The following is a 21588-nucleotide window of genomic DNA, read 5'->3' on the forward strand; positions in this document are numbered from 1 at the left end:
CTGCAGCTCCGAAATGAAGATCAATCAATCACCCTTGGGGATTTCATCGTCGCGACCTTCGTGCCATGCAAAAGTGGGTTGGATCGAAAGAAAAGGGCCGGGGGATTTTGTGCCTGTCTGGTCGAAGCCAAGCGCTAACGCACAGCATAGGTTGTTGATCGGTCTGCCGCCCTGCGGCTGTGCTGCCCTGGCCGGGCAGCTCACGGCGAACGCCGGCTAGTGCAAATCGTGCATCAGCACAGGTCACGGCTGTACAGCAGCTTCTCTGGGCGCGCAATCTGAACTAGCGACGTGCCCTGCAAGACGCAACCCGCGCCCATGCACCTCCTTGCTTCATGCCTTGGTGAACTGCAGCCATGCAGCACGGCGACGATATAGCGGAGGCCGGAGGGGAAGCGACGACAGCTGCATGGCGTCCATGGATGATGACTCACGACTGCGTGAGTCTGCTGCATGCATCGACGATGTGCCAGCATGTTTCATGCTGCACGAGGTCTCGCCATGTCTGACCGTGTGCTGGCACATGCAGAGTAGTTTGCGTGCATAGGTGGAAAGGGTTGGTGCGGACAAGGGGGGGGGGGGGACAAGCGCAAGCCTGCAGCAGAGGAAGCATGCACCCCCGTTTTGATCCTTTTGGCGGCACAAGAGGTGGGCTGCTGCTATAGTGCGGCTGCTACCACTGCTGCATGCTGCTGCTGGCGTTTCGAAAAGACCGGCACGCTTGCAGCTTGCGTGGACGCCCTTGACCAGACGTCAGCCAGCAGAAGCCCGCGATGCCGTCCAGCAGCACAGCTCACATCGCAAAGTCAGTCGCCCGCCAAATCCCCGGACACAATACCTTGCCTCATCCATGCGGCTCATCGCCAAGCATGATTCCCACCCATCATCATCTCTTGATCCCCGTTTGCGCCTGCTCGCCCTGGTTCTTCCCCCCGGTGTCCCCTATCTCCCTCGTCTTTCGCCAATCAACAGACTTCCCAAGCACGCATCAGCCTTGTAGGCACGACTGTAGCAATTTTCACATCACCACCACCACCACCAGCCCTCTCGCGCTCCCTCAGCCCACCCTTCCGCAGTGCGGTCGCAACAGGTCACGTTCGAATTCCCCATCCTCGCTCAAACATCGCATCGACACCGTAACTTGGACGTGCGCGCATATCTACACGCTCACTGCATCTTCTTCCAGCTCCACCACAGAACATCTGCATCAACGTTCGGACACCAAAGTCCATCGAGCCATCCCATCCACTCTTCTACATACAGATTCTTCCACACCAACAATTCGACATGGTGCGCATTTCCATCTCCACCTTCGCTCTTGCAGCGCTTGCCGTTGTGGCCGCCGCTCAGCCTTCATTGGCTCACTCCAACAACGTCGCTAGACGCGATGTTGGTGGATCTGCTGGCTCGGCCCACAACCATATGGCTCAGCACCGTCGCATGCGCCGCCGCTCCGAGAAGGCGCGTCGCTACGCTGAGACTGCTCCAGTTGCTCGTCGTAATGAGACCAGCAGCGAGGACAACCAATCCGCGCAGCCAGAGCAACAAGCTGCCAATGACAAGGAGTCTGGCAACGGCAAGGTTGCCGAGATCCCCAACTGGCAAAGTCACGTCCAGACCAGTGGTCTTCACCAACAGCAAAATAGCGGTGACGACAAAGAGAACACCGGCGACGACAAGGAGGACGACGGTGCTGATGACAAGGTTGAGCACGACAACCAGCAGCAACAGGGCGACGAGCATCAGGGCGACGAAGGCAAGCAAGACACCAAGACTGGCGGCAGTCCTTCTGGCACCAGCTCTGGCTCCGGTTCCCCCTCTGCAACGAAAACTTCGACCGTGACCAGCGCTCCCACGAACTCTCACAGCAACTCGACGCACAGCCACAACAGCACGTCCAGCCACTCTCACAACAGCACCTCGTCCCACACCTCTCACCATCACTCGTCCAGCAGCTCTAGCTCCTCCTCCTCCCCTTTGCCTACCGAGACCAAGTCCAAACACGAGGACGACGCATCCAAGGAGGACACTTCTGCAAGCCAGAAGAAGAGCTCGAACAAGGAGTCCACCATCTCCTCTGACGACACCACTTCTGGCGCACAAAGCGATGCTGTCGCTGTTCAGGACACGACAAGCCCCAGTGACGACGAAGACTGCGACGACGACGAGAGCGGCGCTGCAACTCAAGACGATGAGGAGGACTGTGACGAAGAAGAGGATGACGTTGAAGAGGATTGCGATGAGGGAGAGGAAGATGCCAGCAGCAGCAATGGCGCTTCATCCGACTCTGGCAGCTCCGACAGGAAGCAGCAACCCTCGAGCAACAAGAGCAACCAGCAGAAGCAGCAGTCTCAATCTCAGTCGCAAACGCCCGCTCCAACGACTCACTCGAGCCCAGCTAAGCAGACCTCGTCGAGCAGCAGCAGCAGCAGCAGCAGCAACAACAACGGCGGTGGCGGTGGCAGCCTTTTCTCTGGCTATGCGACTTTCTTCTACCAAGGTGGCAACGCCGGACACTGTGGCCAGGTCAACGACGACAACACACCTCTTGTCGCACTCACCACCGCCATGTACGGTGGCGGCAACCATTGCGGCAAGAATGTCAAGATCACTAACAAGAAGAACGGCAAGACCGTCACGGCCAAAGTCGCGGACAGCTGTCCCACTTGCCAGACTACTCAGAGTCTCGACCTGAGCGTTGGCGCTTTCCAGGCCATTGCTAGCCTCAATGACGGTCAGGTGGAGATCTCTTGGACTTGGGCGTAAGCGAGCGATGGTCATTATTGTTCCTGGGCAATGTGACGCTCCCCTCCATTATACGAGCACTCGACGTGCAAAGTATTTTTGGGACGCGAGCAATGCTCGATGCACACATTTGACCCAGAAAAACGCGTAGATCCAATTTTGTCCTGCTTGCCCGGTCGCACAGCTCAAAGTTGCATTCACTTTCTTGTTATCCTCACGCTGCTCGATGTTCACGTATGTCACCCTGTCTATGATCGGGGAACTCGATGTCTCCGACACACACTGTTCTCACTCCCGTTTTACAAATTCCTCGTACGCATTTCAGATGTTCTGTTTCTCGCGCTCTCCCGCAATACACATCCAGGCTCGGCAAGGGGATGGATACGGTCAAGAGCTGCTGTGCAGCTACTTGCTTTTCATCTCTTTGCCTGAGCCCACCCTGTGCTGCTGTGCAGCTGGGTGTCCCAAAATTCGCTAGCGTAGGAGTGCTTGCGCTCTTGCATGTGTGTGATGTTCGACTGCTGGACGAAGTAGGCGGCCGTCTCTGGGCCCGTCGTAAGTTTGCTACGGCTAGCACCTTTGCTTGTTTGCGGCTTTTCTCCCTTCTGAACGCGCTCTCGCTCGTGCCGCCAGAGTAGAGCTTTTTGCCACGCATCGGCTTCATCACGAATCATCCAAAGGGGGCATGTTCGTCTCATCATTGGAAAGATCGGTGGGTTGCGCAGTCACGATGCGGAAGTCCCAAGGTGTGCGCCCGCCAAGATTCACGATTGTCAAGGATGAAGCCATCATCAATCAGCCTTACCCCTAGCCGGACTATGCGGCACTCATGTCGTGCGCAAGCGACAGGGAGAACCGATGAGCTTCAAGACGCTCGACAACACAAGTCTGGGGCACGAGATGCTGCCCAAACTTGGATGGACGAACGGGTGGAGCCGTTGATCGTGAGTGCATGGTCGTTGCTTGAAGCGCAGCGCAAGCTTTTGCAAGAGCGCGCGGGAATCCAGCTGTACATCAACCCCGAGTGCGCGTGTTCTTGCGGGATATGGTGCTTCAACGCAGCTCAAACCCCATCTACGGCCACATCACCGGTACAAGACGAGGTCTCGTCCGCTCCCTCAAGTCAAAATCGGTAGAGCCCAGCTAGTAGCAAGGTGGGGGACCACTTGTGAATCCTGGGTGCTGTAGGTTTTTGGCCCGTCGCCACGCTACGATTGTCGCAAGCGACACTTTGACATCGCTGGGGCGACGAATCAACAGCGCTCGATGCAGTCGCGCAATTCCCCAAATAATGCGATGAATGTATGGAATTTCGACAAAGTGTCTAGTCTTACATTGAGCGAGAGAGTAAAGATGACACAGGTGAAGGTGACACTGCATGCAGAGCAAAAATGCGGGTGGCAAGGGGCAACGGCGTATGAGCTGTATGCCAGCCGACTTTCGTGGTGGGCAAGCGAGCAATGAGAATGGTTTTGAATACGATGGCACGCCTTCAGACACCAACAGGCCATTCGAAAGCGCCTTCCCAACCTGCTCCAGTACTAACGAAGGACATGTCCGTGAACAAGCTGGACTCCAAAAGGTGGCTGACCATGTCATGATTCTGGGCATCCCAAGGCTGGTTCCCATTCTCGAGCGTGCCGGCATTGGCAGCAGAGGATTGGACGCCAGAGGGTCCCGCATGAAACGCGAAAGCGTCGGGAGAGCTGTGCGACGGACTGACGTCTCCAACAACACTGTGCTCGCCCGATGCTCGAGCTCGCTTCTGGGAAGCACCACCTTGTACGTGTGAGTCGGAATTGGTATCTCGTCCGCCAGCCTGCGGGTCGCCCGAACTGGCCACCAAATCATGCTGACCGCTAACTTGCGTTCCGCCTTCCTGCTGCCGTTTCCTATAGGCGCGGCGGGCGCGGGCGAGCACGGCAGAGAGGTACGGCGCATAAGAGCCAGCGCAGCCTTCGCGCCATGGTGTGACCGATCCGGCAGCAGCGAGCGCACTAGCGACGCGCCCGACCAGGGAGAAAGTCTGGTCGGCGTCAATGTAGGCAAAGCGCTGCTTGTCGGGGTCCAGCGCTGTGAGCTTGAGGGCAAAGACACTGACGTACGCAACGGTGACCGTCGAGCTATTGTTGGAATAGATGAGCTTTTGAGGTGTGAAAATGTCGAGGAACAAGGTCAGATATGTGAGAGAGGCCTCGAAAGAGTCGCGGTAGATTGGTGCCAGACTTTCTGTTGGAACATGAGTGCTCCTCAGCGCGAAAGAATAGAGAATGATGAGCGCATAATTGGCGTAAAGGCGTCCATTGCGCATCCTGTACGTTCCACTTCTCTGTTCGCACCACGTTGCTCTCCAGGCGTCCACGTCGGCTTTGGCACTTTGGCGGAAGAACTCCAGCTGCAGCGCTGCGTGCTCCGCTCCACCACCTGCGACAGAACGGTCGAAGAATTCAAGATGCTTGCGCACACAGAGGCGGAGTTGCAGAACGGCCACGACGGCTTCGTCATCTGCGATAGCGAATGGTGCTCTGTGCCAGCCGGCGGCGCTCTCGCGGACGACGGGGTCGACAACTAGAGTGGACCGGCGACCCATGTGCGTCGATAGCGATTGCTCGAAGAGGAAGAGATTCATCCAAGTTCTGATATCCAAAGGGGAGAGACCTGTGAGCTCAAAGGTGTCAACGTGCTTCGCGGCTCGAGCTACACACCTTTCTCGGCTGCGCAACCGGCGTTGAAAGCCCTCGTCAAGCTCCGCAGAGCCGCTGTGGTCGTCGCCCTCTGACGAAGCACCATTTTGGCGGCCGACCTTGGCGCTCAAGATAGATGAATTCATATCGAGCTCAGACGCAATTCGTTGGCCGTAGCTGTAGGCGTATGGAGGCTCGGCAGGTCAACTGAGGCTCGCGCACGACTACCGCATCCACAGTTGCATGTCACGCACCCTAGTAAAGACCAAGAACGATCATCGGCCAGCGTCTTTGTCGGGTTATGGTAAGCAGCCATGATGATCAGCGCTTGCGCGATCTCAGGGCTTCTGAAACCTTCCATGAGAACGGCAGGCAAGATTGTCGTCTGAATGTGGCTATCAAGACGACTAGCAATCCCTGCAGCATCCGGAAGTTCAAGGGCGAAGCGTGCCGCAAGAGCGCATGCCGCGGTGAGCAGCAAGGCAGAGTGGGAACGAGCATAAGCGAAGGTGGCGAGATTCGGATCCAGAAGCGTGATCGGCGAATTCAGATGGTTCATGAAGAGCGTCCAAAGTATCTCGGCCGCGCTCTCGCTGACGAGTCCGCCTGCGATGGGACACAACCCAGGTCGCGTATCTAACCTGGCAGAGTAGAGCCCGAAGGTCCAGTAAGTTGCTGCATTTGCCCCGGCGCTGCGGCGGTGCTCCAGACCAGATGAGATCGGAGTTGAAGGCACAGCAGGCGATGCAGGGTTGTTGGCGCTGTGAGCGGAGGAAGCTTGAGCAAGCAGCTTGAGCGGATTCGAGAGCGGCGGTAAGCCAAGATTTGCGGGCTCCTCCTTGCTGTTCTCGGACTCATCGACATCTTTCGGGAAGTTTGCGCCTTCCACATTCTCGCTGCTACGAGGCGATGGCGGCTCCACGACGATCGGCATGGCGGAGGACGCCTCACGGGACGACGTCGAGCGAGTTCGCTGCCGTTTCGAAGCGCGGGATGGTGCACTGGCTGCATCGTCCATGGGACTGTTGACGCTGCCAGATCTCTCAGAGGTGTTGGCCTGGTCAATGTTCCCGCTCGCGCTTTCTTCGCCTTTGTCTGCATCGCCGGCGCTGTTGGATATGAGTGCCAGGAGCTGCTTCCTCAAGGTAGCTTGGGCAGGATCAGCTCCTGCATCGTCCGTGTCCTTCTCCTTGTCTGATTCTTGCGCGTTCGACTTTCTGATGTCCCCGAGCGCACCCAAGAGCGTCTCCAAGCTTCTCTCCAGCTTAGCATATTTCGCAGAGTCAGGCCGCCTGCCCCGGCGATGAGGTTCAAAGACACAAGATCGTCCTAGACGAACGCAGCGAGCACAAGACTCCCCTGGCGCCGCACCAGTGCACTTGACCTGCCAGGACGGGGGCGGCAAATTGCGATGAGCTCCAGGCCACGCATCTCGCGCAAGTCGAGTGAAGGGCAGAAGCACAACCGTGTGAAGCTAGCCACTCACCTTACTGCCTCTGCACTCCATACACGAGACTTTGCGATCCGCACCTGCTTGCTGCGCGCCTCCCGCACCACCGCTGGCACCCGAAGCCTCATCGCGCTCTCCATGATCTCCATGAAAGTGGCTTTCGTCGTCGTCGCCATGATGCCCGAACGAGAAGCCGTTGCCTCGATGCTGCCGGCTGCGATCCCAATCGCGTGACGCCTCGCGCTCGCGCTCCCAAGGTCTGCCGTCGCTGCGATTCCAACCCGGTGAACGTTCTCTTTCCCGATCTCTTGCATTGGGCCAGCCATTCCGGTCGCTTGGCCTGCCGTCCGGTGGTCGCATTGGGAAGGGCTCTCCGTGGACATTACGTCTAGAATTGTGGACGACGGGAAAATGTCGCGGGTCTCTTGCATTGTCGGGAGCGTCGACTGCAGGACCATCAGAGCCTCCAGCTGGCCATCCCGCAGTCGAGCTCGACGAGCCTCCACCACGGCCATACTGATTCCACCCACCAGAGACGCTGTGCTCTTGCTGAGCTGGAGGGGGCATCGCGAAAGGGTTCATCGGAGCGCTGCTGCGAATGGGAGAGGGCCCCGAGGGAGACCCATGTTGGTGCCACGAAGAGGGTTCTGAGAACATGTTGCGATTCGAAGGGCTGTCTTCTGGATACGAGCTTCCTGCACCACTTCCGCTTCCACGCCCGTGGCTTTGACTGCTTGATGAAGGTTGGTAGTCAGAAGAAGAGTTGGAGTATCCTCTAGAGGGCTGGGGGGGATGCTGACTTGGCTGATGATAAGGTTGAGAGTGCGCAGGAGGAGGAGGCGGAGCTGAGCCTTCGTAAGGTAGCGCACCTGCTGCGCTTGGCAGAGCAGATGGCTGATTACGTGGCTTGCGGAAGAGCAAGCCCTGGGCAGCTAGCTCGGGCGCAGACATGACATGACTCGATGTAGCCTTGGGCGCGCTCATTGCCATTGGAGCTGACGAAGAAGGCCCGCTGCTCGAGGCTGCTTGAGGATGAGTGCTTCCCGACATGGCGCTCGAGGAGGAAGTCATGCTGCACGCTACGCCCGCGTATCGCTAAGATGGTGCTCCGATCGGGATTCAAGTTGGCCGAGGTGGAGGTCAGAGCTCATGTGAGCGAGGGCGTGGTCCTGGTCGCTGTTGCTGCTGTCGTCCTTTGGCGATGATGCGAAACAAGCAGCAGCAGCTGTAGGTGATTCGGCCTTCGCGAACGTGTGACCCTCGGCGTGTTAGAGGTATACAGACCTCGTGCTGATGTCGATCGGGGCGTGGCGGTGAGATGCCCACGCCTTGCTATAGAATGTGACTGCAGCTCTTTTAGTTTGGGCCGTTATTATTGTATGCGCGACTGAGTACGACATAAGACGCTGCGATGCGCGACGTGTACCTATGTAGCGCCCACGAGCCAATCCCAAATGCAGCAGGAGGACGGATCCGCACCGAGGTACGATAGAAGCTATATGGCAATTAAGCAAGCTCTGATCGCGACGATGATGAATCGAGTTGAATCGAGTTGATGCAGAAGCTCCGGCTGGATGGTGCCGCTGCTGCTGGCGGGTCACCTGTAGCTCTATACCAGTCTTGATGGAGTCGTGAGTGCGATGTTATTACTCTCCGCGCCTGCCTGCCTTCACTCGCACACGCGAGACTTGACAGCAAGTGAGAATAGCAAAGCAATGACGTGGTGGCCGGATGTCCGTTGTTGATCACTGCTGTCGAGATTCCGACGTTTCGAGTCACGAATCTTGAATGTGTTTCCTGTCGACGAGATGTCTCCGTCAGAGAATCTGGCTACCACGCACGGTCACCAGCAGAAGCAACATGCAGTAGTCGGACGTTGAGTTGCTCTCCGTCGCAATGATAAGTGATGTTGCTAATTGCGCCAATCCAGGGTTCATTCCCGCATCCGAACAAAGCGGAGGCAGATGCTGGATGCGCTGTCGGTATCCGCCGACTCGGGCCAGACGAGCCGCTACTTCCGGTCAAGCTACGGTACCGCTGCTTAATTCTGTCGCCAATAGATCTAGAGATACCCAAACCCGTCAGAGTGTCAAGAGACGCGGCGCGCGCGATTCCACGTCATGAGAGTGAAGAGTGGTGATGGCGTCCTATAGAGAGAGGTAGCCGCTCCAAAGCGTCATGGTGAACACGTTGTGCAGCATCTCCATCAAAGCGGATGCTTGGGACTAACCGCGTGCTGGCCTCTGCTGGTAACGTGCAAGCAAGCAGGCAAGGCTTGAGCGCCAGCCGACTGAGCCGCTCATTCAAGAAACATCCGATGACAGCTTTCTCTGCACCTGAGCAGTCTCAACTTCTCGGTTCTACCACCCACGATGGGAATCGCGATATGCGCTCAGCGGCCAAATCAGCAGCATCTAGGCAGAAGCGCTGCGCTAAGGTGAGCAAGCTCGGCGCTATGGATGATCAGCCCGTCTGTGCGTGTGCCGCTCCTCTCCGACCCGTTTCGCGCCGTGATCATGCTGATGCTCTGCCTGCGCGGACACTGTGACTCTAGGCTATGACCAAGAGCGGACCCACCAGTCCGGCTGGCGATCACAACAGTCACCAGCATTAAGTCGATACGTTGAGCTGTGCTGAAGAGAGCACAAACGCAGCGGGGAAGGGCCTTTCGACCTGACCCTGCATGCAATCGTTCGCGTTTGCCCGCAGCGCCAGTTCCCTCTACTGTATAGCAGCAGAAGCGCCACAAGGTTGGCGGGAAGTGGTCATGAATCACGAGTTGCGCAGGTAACCTACCGGGACGCAAGCGCTGAGCTTATTTACGTTTTCTGCCTCAGCTCTGCTGGGCTGCTTTGCACTCATCTCACACATACAAACGGGACGCGGTGCGGCATCCTCCAGCAAATGTCACAGGTGTCCACTCAAGCGAGGTCTCTCATCAGAGTACATGATGGGCATGAGGCTTGCCATGCATACACGATATGTGCAGGCCCACCAGCTGATGTGAAAGCAGGATTGCGAGTCGTTCGCTCGATTCACGATCGCGGATCATTATTCGCTGCTGGACCTGTGTTTAACCATCGCAGCTCTAATCACAAAGCTGCGATGCATTATTTGAATTTCCGCACGGCCGGTGGCTGAAAGCCACATCCTCGCCGCTTTAGACTCCGATCCATATCCCTATAGCTTTTGCTGGACGCCAGGTGGTCAGGTCACGAGTGCAAAGGGACCCACACAGCGCTCAAGAAGAATGGCAGCTCTCGACTTTCATCGTCAAACCGCCTTTCCTGGCGAATGACTAATTCCGTCCATGATGGGCCAAATCAGAACGAAGGTACACTCAGGTACACTCTTCATCAGACTTCGATGGCTTCGACTCCCTGTGGAGCCTTGCAGTCAATCACGTGAATGCTTCACGCAGTCTTGGGAATCCTCCAATCAAGAAAGTCTCTCACAGGCCTATCGTGTACCTTATTCGGCAGCCGATCGACGACCACGGGAATGAGCCTCACTTAGTTCAGCCTGGGCGTTCGACGCGCCCATCAAGCGCGCCGAGCAAGGACGCATGAAGGAACGAATCACGCGATGATTACTCTTAATTATAGCGCTGAACAGACTCGACGTTACTACTACTACTGCTGCTGGTTCGTTGACTTCATCACCCCTCTCGACCTGCTTTGCTCTGCTCTTCTCGAACGACTAGATACCGCGGCCGGCGGTCGTCGTGACAGCTTGGCAGACGCGGATGGCTGTGCGCACAAAGCTCGTGACCTTGCAGGGGCAAGCAGCTCTCGCGCGCACGCCTAGCAAAGCGAGAGCAGAATTACAGCAGACGCCTGTGCCGGCGATTTTTTTATTCCGTGCTCCGACCTTGTCGTCAATCGGGAATCACGAATGTCTTGGATGTCACCCTGTGTACCCTTCTGGATCATATGCGCTCCGGTCTATATCGTCGTAGTCACACGTAATCGATGCGCCGAGCACTTATCAGCCTTCACGGCCGGTGCTGCTTCCACATGCAGCAGTCTTCAGTCGAGGAGGCCCAAACGGCGCCCATTCCACGAGGTGACGGCTTCGGACAGGTCAAGTGGTCGCGCCTTGCTGGTGGGGCCTCGGCAAGAGATGCTGCGAGTCGCGAATTCCTGAGGACAAGGTTCGCAATCATGACGTCAACACTCTGGAGCGGGCATCCCCTATCCTGCAATGCGGAAGCAGAGAGGCTCAATTGCTGTCAATGAGGTACCTCCGGCCACCATGCAGTTGTGAGTTGCAATCGGCTTAGGACTATACTTTCACAATTACGGTCGATCAAGGAGCACGAGTTATTGGTGAGCTTCGGCATGCATCTATCATTCAGATTGCATGTATGGGCTAGCTGCTGCAGGATTGTCACCCGCTAAATTTCCCGAGTTGCTCTCGTGATATCAGGAATCGTGTGAATGGGGAAATCGGAAGTTGAACACAGCAGCTGATCACGGCAAATCTCACGACTTGATATCTGCTGTATGCCACAATCACAATCAAAGACTCTTGATTGAGATGCAAGGCTGACGGCCTTGCAATTGCGCTAATAACCGGGAGGTGGGGCACTCGGGGAGCCTTGCCGACGACTGGTGCAGTCAGTCAGAGTTGTGAGTAGCCAGGCTGATCGACGGCATATATGGCGTCTATAGCTTGAGATGGCAGACGCGAAAGCAATTCTCCGCCCTCGGCGACCTTCGGCCAATTCGAGCCGCGACGACTTTCCGACTTGGCAGCTGGTGCTTAAAATCCATGTCCTCTTGCTCCATCAGCTGATATGCAAGATCCGCAGAAGAACAGCTGCAGTGCGCCAGGGACTGTATTTCAGGCTTCGCTTCAGCTTCCTGCGCATTCTTCAAGGGAGTCAAGGCGTTGAAAGTCACAAATGGAAAACGTAAGCTGGATATCCTCGTGCACGTGACACGAGGGCCTGCGGAAATCTGCCTCAGAGACCCATGCTCTTCTCGACCTTTGCCCCTCTGGGTCTCCCCTAGATGAATTGACTGCAAACTCTGATTGCTGTATGCTACTTCTGTCTGAGATCTGATTGCCCACTTGACTCGGCTTACGACTGGCGAGTGGGGTCGAATTGGCTCTGTGCATTGCATGCCGACTTGGGCATGAGGTGTCATTTTGGGGCGCAGGCGTCAGCGACAGCGTTTGGCTCGCTGTTTGCGCCGCTCGACCTGACTTCAACGCTCGAGGGACATATGATGCAGTGCTCGCAGTATCCGGGACACAAAAGATTATAATCAAATGCAGATGCCGTTCGACCATGGTGCTCAAACGCATCGCCGATGCAGCGCGAAATCACGAATGGAAGTCACGAGTGCTCGCGTGTTTCAATTCACGCACGACGGTCGAGGCGCCGTGGTCCGTGCAACGCCGCAAAACACAGAGCAGGCAAGCAGCAGCTAGCAGGCGGCGCGCTCCATCTCGATCATGACCTTGGATCAGCAAGCGTGCACGACTTTCACTGTTCTTCACCATTGCACTCTGTGTCTGATCGTGATTACTCTTTGAGGTGTCGGTCTCGCGACACCAGCCCTTCCAAAAGCCGCACTCTAGGCACATCTTAATTCGCGTCTCGTCCGTCATCTCCTTCAAGATCGCCTTCGCAAAGATGGCTACCGCAGTAGCCTCGACCTCTGCCACGGCACCCTTGCCGCGCACCACGCACGTCGATAAGATCCTCGAGCGGAGCGGTCCCTACACGGACGAGCAATTTCAGGCCGGAGATATCGTCAAGGACTTCTTGCGCAACCACTGCAAGGTTCTCGTCATCGGTGCTGGTGGTCTGGGATGCGAAATACTTCACAATCTTGCCTTGACTGGCTTTAGGGACATTCACGTCATCGACATGGACACTATAGACGTGTCCAACCTGAACAGACAATTCTTGTTCAGGTGAGTGAATATGGAGACACGTTGGCTTCGCGGCTCCATCATTGCAGTCTCACCTCCGCGCCCCTCTTGCTGCAGAGAGAAAGACGTTGGCCGGTCCAAAGCACAGACGGCGGCACAATTCGTGGAACGCCGAGTGCCGGGCGTCAAGGTGACGCCTTTCCATGGCAAGATCCAGGACAAAGACGAGGCTTTCTACCTCCAATTCAACATCATCATCTGCGGCTTGGACTCGGTGAGTATGGATCGAGCGTCTTCTGCCATCCCGCCCCGTGCACTATTCTTAGATTGGCCCTGTTGGGACTCGCAGGTGGAGGCTCGTCGATGGATAAATGCAACGCTGGTAGCAATGGTGGACGAAGAAAACCCGGAGTCGCTCAAGCCGCTTATAGATGGAGGCACAGAAGGGTTCAAAGGTCAAGCACGTGTCATCTTGCCCACAATTACAAGCTGCTACGAATGCAGTCTAGATATGCTGGCGCGGCAAACAGTGTTCCCCATCTGCACCATCGCCAACACTCCTCGTTTGCCAGAGCACTGCATCGAATGGGCCAGCGTACTGGAATGGCCCAGAGTCTTTGGCGGTGAGTGAAGAGCATACAAGTCGGCTGACTACTGACGAGCTGACCCTTGAAGATGCCCGGGTACGGCGTGATGATCTCCCACAGATAAGAAGCTCGACAACGACGACCCAGACCATATCCAGTGGCTCCTCGATACGGCGCAGACCCGAGCAAAAGCACACAACATCGAAGGCGTCACGTGGAGCTTGACTCAAGGCGTGGTCAAAAATATCATTCCGGCGATCGCAAGCACAAACGCTATCATCGCAGGTAAGGCTGTGTGCTACACGATCTTCGCGGGTGTGCATTGCTAAGTCATTTACGTTCTTCGCCAGCCGCATGCACGCAAGAAGCTTTCAAGTTCGCGACGACCGCTGCGCCTTACTTGAACAATTACATGATGTGGGTCGTGTGCGGATCATGACCAAGCGGCACCCGCTCAAGGCTTCCCTCTCCACCACGCAGGTATACCGGTAACGAGAGTGTCTATACCTACACGTTCGAGCACGAGAAACGACCCGATTGTCCGGTGTGCGGGGGCGAGTCTAGAGATGTAGACGTGCAGCCGGATTGGCCCTTGGAGCGGATACTAGAATACTTGCTGGAGACACAAGACTTGTAAGTCGTCGCTCGACTGTGTGGCTCACAGTACTGTACGCTCACCTCCGGACCCCTGTATGATGGCACATCATTCAGGCAACTAAAGAAACCATCCTTATCGGGACCAAAAGGCCCTCTCTACTTCCAAGCGCCTCCACAGCTCGAAGAGGCCACACGACCGAACCTTCAAAAGCCTTTGGGAGAGCTGCTGTCGCACGATGATGAGCTCATCGTCACGGATGCAAACTTGCCCTTTCAGCTCTCTCTTCGACTAAGATTTCCAGGCGCTGTCGATGCGTCTGACCTCGCTGCTGTGCCAGCTGCTCGATAGGATTCATGCGCAGATGACCTGTGATTTTGGACTTCAAGCTGGCAAACGCCCCGCCGCTCCGCACGATATTCAATTCTAGACGGCGCGTCGAGCAATCATGAGGCCGATGAGACGTCTGATACAGCAGAGCCTCCAACATCGCAATGCGAGGGATCTTTGATGATCGCAAATACAAGGATATGAAGCATTGCAAATCATGTCGTGAGGAGATGAAACAGGAACATGATGAAGTCGTGATGGATTCCGAGTTGTCTATGTGCCCAAGACGTGCGAGGTCGTGCGTGGAGAGAGAGAGAGAGAGAGAGACGTGTCCGGGTCATGTCGAGAGCCTGCTTGGAGAGGAAAGGGTGCAAGCGAAGAGAATAAGACTCCACATGTGCGTCAGGAGAAGACGATCATTCTGCAGGCTTTTGCTTGGGTTGGTCGGTACTGTCGGCCGAATCTGAGGCAGAAGCTTGGCGGACGATGGCATCGTCTTCGCTCGTGTGGCCGTTGTCAGACGATGTGGTCTTGTTCTGGCCACCCGAAGTAGCGGCTCCGGCCCGCGTGTCGGCCGACTTTTCGCCGTTTGCAGCTTCCAAATCGAGCTCCCTCTGGGCCGCCATGACTTCTTGCTTGCTCTTCTCTTGCACGACTTTGCGTTGCAAGCTGTACTCCTTGACGAAGAGTGTGCACAGGAATGCGACGCCGACCAAAGGTGTGCAAATGATAAAGATCAGCCTAATGGCATCGCAATACGCCACGGTGACCGCGTTCCTGAGAGCGAGAGGTTGGAGATGGGAGATGCTGAGGATGTCCGAAGAGGGATCGGCAGGAGCAACGTAGCCCTCGATTCCCTCTGTCCCAGATTTGACCTTGGAATTGAAGATGGCGCCTGCGACTGCGATGCCGACTGCTCCGGCAGCGCTACGCACCATGGCCATGGCCGAAGTGGCAGCGGCCATCTCTTCGTGAGGCATTGCAGCCATGATGCCGATGAGAGGCGTCTGGAAGAAGCATCCGAGACCGAGGCCAGCGACGAAGATGACGGCCAAAACGACGGATTTCCTTTGCTCTGCATCGATCAAGATCATGAGACCTTGTCCGAGTGTGAATACACCCAGACCCACCACTGCGACGGGCTTGTATCTCCCAAGCTTGGTGAGCACGACACCGCTGACGACGCTCATGATGCCAGAGACCAAGCTGAAAGGCAGTTGCTCCACCGCCGAAAAGATGGGAGAACTGCCCTTGACCTGGAAGTAGAATGGGATGTAGTAAGTGGAGCTGAAGAAAGCGATGCCGTGCATGGCGACGGCAATTAGTAGGAGCGTCGTAGTCCGCAGCTTGAAGAGACGTGTCGGGAAGATGGGCCTGGAAGTGGGAAGAAGGCGCTCGGCGAGGAACTCGTAACCCACAAAGATGGGAAAGAGAGCAGCGCCGGTGGCTAGGAAACCTATGGATCTGCTCGAGTTGAAGCCTTCCACTTCCGCGTAGACGAAGCCGAGGAGGAAAAGGATGACAGCTGCGAGCAAAAGACCGTAGCCGAGCTTGTCGAACTCGTCCCATACCTGGCGCGCAGTCTTCTTCTGCACGAAAGGCACCTTGAGAGCGAACCACATGATGATCAGAGGAAAGGCGGCGATGATTGGGTTGATGAAGAAGATCCATCTCCAGGAAGATTTCTCAGCGAGTGCACCGCCGATCAGCGGTCCCAGCACCGAAGCGACGGACCACACTGCACCGAACGCGCCTTGGAACACGCCTCGCTTTTCCAACGGTGTCACGTCACCCAAGATGATTTGGCACATGGCGATGATGCCACCGCCGCCGACACCTTGGACACCGCGACAAACGCAAAGCCAAGTGATATCCTGAGCAGCCCCGCACATGATGGAGCCAAAGAGGAAGAAAAAGTTGGCAACCCACAGCAAAGGTCTTCTTCCAACGATGTCGCTCAACCTGCCCCACATGGGAATGAGCGAGGTGGCGGTCAAGAGGTATGCGCTTGCGATCCAGGTAAAGGAGCTGGGTCCTCCGCCCCGGACTTGAGACACTACGGTAGGCAGAGCGGATGACAGTGCAGTTTGATCCAGCGCAGCGAGAAAGACGGTCAACATGAGACCAGGAATGACGAGCCACAAGTTGTTCTTGACCATCCTATGTTCAGATGATTCCAAGTGATGCTTTTTGCTGTCTTGCTGCTGCGCTGCGGGCTCTGCAGCATTTGCGTCCGCCTCGCGAGCATGCTGTTCCTTGATCCCATCCTTTTCGTGGGAGGTGGCCACTTCTGTGGTCGGCGAAGCGACCGCCAGCGTCTCGGTGGGGGAATGCGCCCGGGATTGAGAAGCACTTGCTACCATTTTGTGGGCGAATGGCGTTGAAGACGGTAGGAACCCGACTGCGAAAGTGAACCGGGGGGGGGTGGGGGAGCGGGGGGGACGTCGGCCGTATTTGACCTTTGGAGACCGTGCTGAGCGGGAAGGATGATTGCTGCGATGGACCGTCGAGGTGTATTTGTAATTGTGACTCGATTCATTCAGCTAAGCTTGGGCGTGTGCCTCATTGAGGACTGGCTGACTGGCTGACTGGCTGACTGGCTGACTGGCTGACCTGAGAATTTTGAATCCGCGCTCGCAGCACGCGCCGTGATGCGGTATCTCTCACATCGGTCCAAACAAGCGATACCGAGTACGGACAGGCACCACCCCGCATTAGCGCTGATGCCGTAGCGAATGCAAGACTCGATGAAGTCTACCAGAGAACCCTATCCCAGCTTCAACTCCTCCTTCTCACCCACACAGAATGAGAGTCGCAGTGCCGCGCAGCGCAAATCCTCACATTACTATCAAGTCTACCGTATGGTGCTCGGCGTCCATGACGCTCGTGCCAACGAGTGCCAATGACAATGTTTAGCGCGCATCGTCACTGCTCAACCATTCGGCACGCCTGATTCCCTCAACGACAAGCCCGCGCCTTCTGCTTAGCTATCATGCTCCCTTACCGGCGGCCAGGTGAGCTGAGCCCGAAGCCAGAACTCGCGACGCTATATCGCGAACGGACCGTAAGCTGAGCTCGGATCTGCGCCTGTTGTGGTAGTGATGCATGATCGCCTCTATATCTTTCCGATCCACAGCATCCATGCACAAGAGGAGATTCACGATTCGGGGAGGCGGAGAGGATTTGCGGGTGTGCAGCAGATGCGGCCGAGTCCGAGCGTGCGCGAGTGCTGTGTGCATGCTGCTGCATGATGACTCACGACTCGCGCGCCGCTCCGATGCTTGTGCCGACGGCGAAATCGGCAGGATCTCCGCGTTTGGTTGCCGCCGATTTCACGTTGCTGGTTGGATGCTGACTGCTCTGACGCCTGCGTGCTCACAGTCAAAAGTATCGACGCGTCCCTTGCCGCGTTTGCCCTGCGCGGTACACACGAGTATACGCGTGGTGCGGTATAGTAAGCCACTTGTTCTGCGCCATGTTTACCTATATGTATTATGCCGAGCACAATAATAAGCAACCATGCTGCATTTGGAATGCCTGACCAGGCTTCTCGTCGGCCGATGAGACCGATGTGGCAGTCTGAGTCACAACAGAGTCATGACTCGCGAGAGTCACGAGTATATACAGCAAGCGTCGCTCCACCTCCTCTCCTCCCCACACGGCGTGATGAGGCCCAGCAACTATAAAAGACGAAGGCTTGAATGCACCTCTCCTACGACTATGGCACACCATTTGTGGATTGGCTTTCCGTGCCTCTTCGCTCACGTTGACAATCACGAATGCTAAATCTTGTTGAGTGTATCGCCTTCAAAGAGCTCTGCAAGAAGTGTGAGAGTGGTCGAAAGTCGAAGTGGGAGGTTCCGAGGTGGATCGAGCTATAGTCGCTCCTCTTGGGTCATGCTCTAGCGCGAGTAGTCACGAATTGTGATCACTCGCATGATCGCCAACGTCTGATGAGTTGGAGCTCGACATTCGCGATTTCAATTCTTGATAGGTGATTCAAGATTGCGATTGCTTGATCGCCACCAAGTCAATCAAAAATAGGCTCACCAATCAAATTGTGTATGCGCGGCGATCAGTGCATCTTGCATTCATGATTCTCACAGCGATCGCATCAACGCTCTGGCACGCTGCTCGTTCCGTTCATATCCCGTCTGGCTTCATTCGTGATTCTTGTCCTCTGGGCACAGACGAGCCATTCGTGATTCGTGACTCTCGACGCCCGACTCCCTACACTCACCACTGTGACTCGATCATTACTATGACAATTTCCGGTGCTGCATGCGCATGCCAGGGTCTGCCACTTCATAAAAAGCCGCGCAGGCTCTGCACATCGGATCACGCGCCATCGAGGCAGGTTAGCAGCACTCTTGACTTCCTAGACCAGAAAGGAATTGTCTCGCGCAGCCCTATGATTCATCGACGCAGCACTCCTCGCGTTGCCAAGATGGTGGAGCACAACCACAAGCTCACTTGAAACGGCTCAACAGTCAACACAACGCGGAGTAGCAGGCAATCTGGAATGTCCAGCCAAGCGCTCAGGCACAGTCACTGACCAAGGATTTCGCCCAGCTGTTCACGCGGTGACGCGAGAATGGCGAGTGCTTGACTTCCAGAATCCCATCCAGCTACGTCGATCCGTGCTTGAAAGTACCATTACAACCGGCATCTCCATTCACAATGATCAGCTCTGCAGTGCGCGATGAGTCGAACGGATCATCAGCAGCGTTCCCCATCTTCAAAACCTCGCAGCTCGACTACGCCTCTCTGATCACCCATCTGTCCTCGCCACCACACTTTCCCATCTCACACGCCTTTCGCAATCAGCTCGTAGCTCACTACGAGACTGCTGATCGGCATGAGCAAGATGCGGTCGCTGATGCGGACCCTTGGCAGACGCTTCTGGACTCGTTTCCTCGATGCACAATCTGCGCTGCGGGGGATGTGCCCCTGGAGGTCAGATCAGATCGAGCCAAAGAAGAGGACCACAGCGATGCTTCCTCTGCTCCAGGCGTTTGGGGTATCATCTTCACCTACTTTCGACCTACCTTCCAAAGCTTGAGCACGCACATTTGGATCTCGACCGAAGCTGCACTGTACGAGACGAATCAAGACACTTTTGAAGCTAGACCTTCGGCGATGCGGCCACAAGTAGTGCGAGACTCGGCTCCTCTGGTCAAGTTCCTGCTACTGGACCTGCAACGAGAAGCAGTGGAGAAGCTGCAAGCGTTGCGGGGTGATCAGGGCCGGAGGGTCACGCTAGGCGCTGTGGAGCAAGAGTGGGCGAATCTGCTTTGCTCTTGGCTGGGTCAGGTGGATGTCGAGACACTCGCGTTGCGCGCTGCGAACAAGACCCAGGACAATGCCGAGGCTATCAGGTCGGTGCCTGAGCCTGCATCCAGAATTTCTCCCACCTTTGCGAGCGGGTGGAACATTTCATGGGCAAATCCGTGCGCCTCTGTGCATCTTCCTGTCAAGCCGGATGCCGAGCTGCTGGCTGCAGGGCAAGGAGCAGAGGAAGGCGAAGGAGGCAAGGTGATTCAGAGAGGTCGATGGTCGGTGCGCAGCCTCATTTCTGACAAAGAGACCAAGTTGGTGAGTGAACCACAGCCTGTACCAGCTCCGAGGGCCTGCACCACGACGCTCGCTGACTGGCTGCTGGTCACCTGAACCCTTGCGTATAGGTGCAAAAGAGCAACAAATTGCCATTCTCGCTCGATTATGTAGAGAGCAGGAAGCACCTCTCCATCATCATTCGCGATGCCTTAGAGGATGCGAACCCTTCCGACGATCTCACAGGGGTGAACCTCGAATCCTATCCTACAGATCGACGAAAGGGCAATGCGGCCGGATGGGTGTACGCGCACGACCAGCTCTCCCTTGGAAGTCTTCACGTCACTTCTCCCTATAGACGTCTGCGCAGCGCAGATGCATCTCTCGCCGAATCCGAGAGCAGCGTAGGTCGTCTGCTGGTTCATGCCATGGGTCTAAAGCTTCACAGGGCCATCATGCACGCTCTGGCCAGGAGCGGTGCGCTGCAACGCCTCGAAGAAAAAGCGCACGTGAAAAATGCAAAGGGTCCATACGACGACTTTGCTCCTACGGTCGGTGATACCGAGTTGACTGCGGGCGCACTCGGCTTTTTTGAGCGCTGCGGTTTCAAACACTTTAGGAATCCTGTCTGGCTCGGACTGGAGATGTCGGCAGAGGGGGCACCACCGTAGCCGATGCTGCGTCATATCAGTAGAGGAGCGAATTGCTTCATCCAGAAGTGGTGCAGTCACCTTCGCATCAAGCCCGAGGCTGCTCAGCCACACATTTGCCGTTTGCAGCAGTCCATACCACCTGCCAGGAGCACCTACCTCGCCAACTTTGACGCTGAGCCGCTACGCGTCAGCAAGACACTCAGCATTTCCGGGTTGAACAGCACGTCTTCTGCTGTTTTTGCGGCGCCTGTGACCATTGCGACCTGTGCGTTGCAGCTCCGCCTCTTAGCAGTGATCGCGCGCAAGACGACGAGAGCGCAACCGCTCAAGGAGAGCATCGTAAAGGCGATAGAATTGACATGTACAAATAGAAGCGGGTCGTATCGGGGATGACAGTGGGGCATTTGCGATTGGATCAGAACAGGATTCGTGAATGCGACGAATTTTGGCAGGCAGTGTCGATTGTCAATCTGAGCAATTCGCATGTCCTTCATCACGATTGACCTCGAGACCGCAATTCTCAGTCTTGGATGTCTGTCGAGAGTGCGTTGACGCGCAATCTTGGGCGACAAGTCTCACTGAGGTGTGAGAGGTGGGGTGTGGCCATATGAGCATTGGTCACCTTCCATGTGCGCTGACCCTTGCGGTCGATACTTACGAACATGCAGTCCAAGCACATCTCCTCAGCGCAGCAACACAAGCAGGCTCCGGCTATTGATGCGACGTGATAGCAGAAAGTCATTAGCCGAATGTGGCATCGACGGTGTACCCAAGATGCACTCACCCAAGCAGGCGCAGCATCCTGTTCCCGCGGCTCCGGCTCCTCCTCCCTTCTTCTGAGGCTGCTGAACGTACACCTGCACGTTGCAAAGAAGACCCGGAGAGTCAATCAAGGCTGATCTTTACACTTCAAGCCAAATCGCACAGAGGCCGACGCCGTTTTGTCTATTCCACCGCACCACAGGTGACGGCCCACGTCCGCAAATGAGACGAGCTTTGGCAGCCGGTGAATCTGCAATTTCCCTCTGCAATTGTTTTCTCCGTCTGATGCGCCACCCATCACGCTGCCTCAGCGCTGTCAAGTCTCTGTACTGGCATCCCGCTT

General features: G+C 56.2%; 7 protein-coding genes across 7 annotated transcripts; 3 read left to right on the top strand and 4 right to left on the bottom strand.

Annotated features, from left to right (window-relative positions):
* Positions 1-86: 86 nt before the first annotated feature.
* Positions 87-570, bottom strand: IE81DRAFT_141310 (hypothetical protein). The gene has a single exon (XM_025510355.1). The coding sequence runs from the start codon at positions 474-476 to the stop codon at positions 234-236; it is 243 nt and encodes an 80-aa protein (XP_025369401.1). The 5' UTR covers positions 477-570; the 3' UTR covers positions 87-233.
* Positions 571-2475: 1905 nt separating this feature from the next.
* On the top strand, positions 2476-2766 carry IE81DRAFT_290559 (barwin-like endoglucanase; the record flags this gene model as incomplete). Its single annotated transcript, XM_025511855.1, has 1 exon — positions 2476-2766. A coding segment is annotated over one exon (291 nt), but the record flags the coding sequence as incomplete, so codon positions are not given.
* A 61-nt stretch (positions 2767-2827) lies between these two features.
* Positions 2828-3710, bottom strand: IE81DRAFT_141333 (hypothetical protein). Its single transcript, XM_025510356.1, has one exon. It carries the CDS (start codon positions 3407-3409, stop codon positions 2960-2962), a length of 450 nt encoding a protein of 149 aa, XP_025369403.1. The 5' UTR covers positions 3410-3710; the 3' UTR covers positions 2828-2959.
* A 349-nt stretch (positions 3711-4059) lies between these two features.
* On the bottom strand, positions 4060-8367 carry IE81DRAFT_141440 (hypothetical protein). Its single transcript, XM_025510357.1, has 4 exons — positions 6916-8367; positions 5684-6813; positions 5451-5606; positions 4060-5381 (listed from the first exon to the last, which is right to left on the bottom strand). The coding sequence occupies exons 1-4, from the start codon at positions 7948-7950 to the stop codon at positions 4238-4240; spliced, it is 3465 nt and encodes a 1154-aa protein (XP_025369404.1). The 5' UTR covers positions 7951-8367; the 3' UTR covers positions 4060-4237.
* A 3977-nt stretch (positions 8368-12344) lies between these two features.
* On the top strand, positions 12345-14508 carry IE81DRAFT_323734 (hypothetical protein). The gene is made up of 7 exons (XM_025514037.1): positions 12345-12807; positions 12883-13039; positions 13115-13388; positions 13473-13637; positions 13703-13769; positions 13833-13985; positions 14064-14508. The coding sequence occupies exons 1-7, from the start codon at positions 12524-12526 to the stop codon at positions 14296-14298; spliced, it is 1335 nt and encodes a 444-aa protein (XP_025369405.1). The 5' UTR covers positions 12345-12523; the 3' UTR covers positions 14299-14508.
* On the bottom strand, positions 14469-16969 carry IE81DRAFT_141765 (MFS general substrate transporter). The gene has a single exon (XM_025510358.1). It carries the CDS (start codon positions 16638-16640, stop codon positions 14694-14696), a length of 1947 nt encoding a protein of 648 aa, XP_025369406.1. The 5' UTR covers positions 16641-16969; the 3' UTR covers positions 14469-14693.
* Positions 16970-18957: 1988 nt separating this feature from the next.
* On the top strand, positions 18958-20501 carry IE81DRAFT_347656 (hypothetical protein; the record flags this gene model as incomplete). Its single annotated transcript, XM_025516177.1, has 2 exons — positions 18958-19872; positions 19962-20501. 2 exons carry the CDS (start codon positions 18958-18960, stop codon positions 20499-20501), a joined length of 1455 nt encoding a protein of 484 aa, XP_025369407.1.
* Positions 20502-21588: the final 1087 nt, after the last annotated feature.

The sequence above is a fragment of the Ceraceosorus guamensis genome, assembly GCF_003144195.1.
Source record: "Ceraceosorus guamensis strain MCA 4658 unplaced genomic scaffold IE81scaffold_32, whole genome shotgun sequence".
In the NCBI taxonomy this organism is placed as follows: Eukaryota; Fungi; Basidiomycota; class Exobasidiomycetes; order Ceraceosorales; family Ceraceosoraceae; genus Ceraceosorus; species Ceraceosorus guamensis.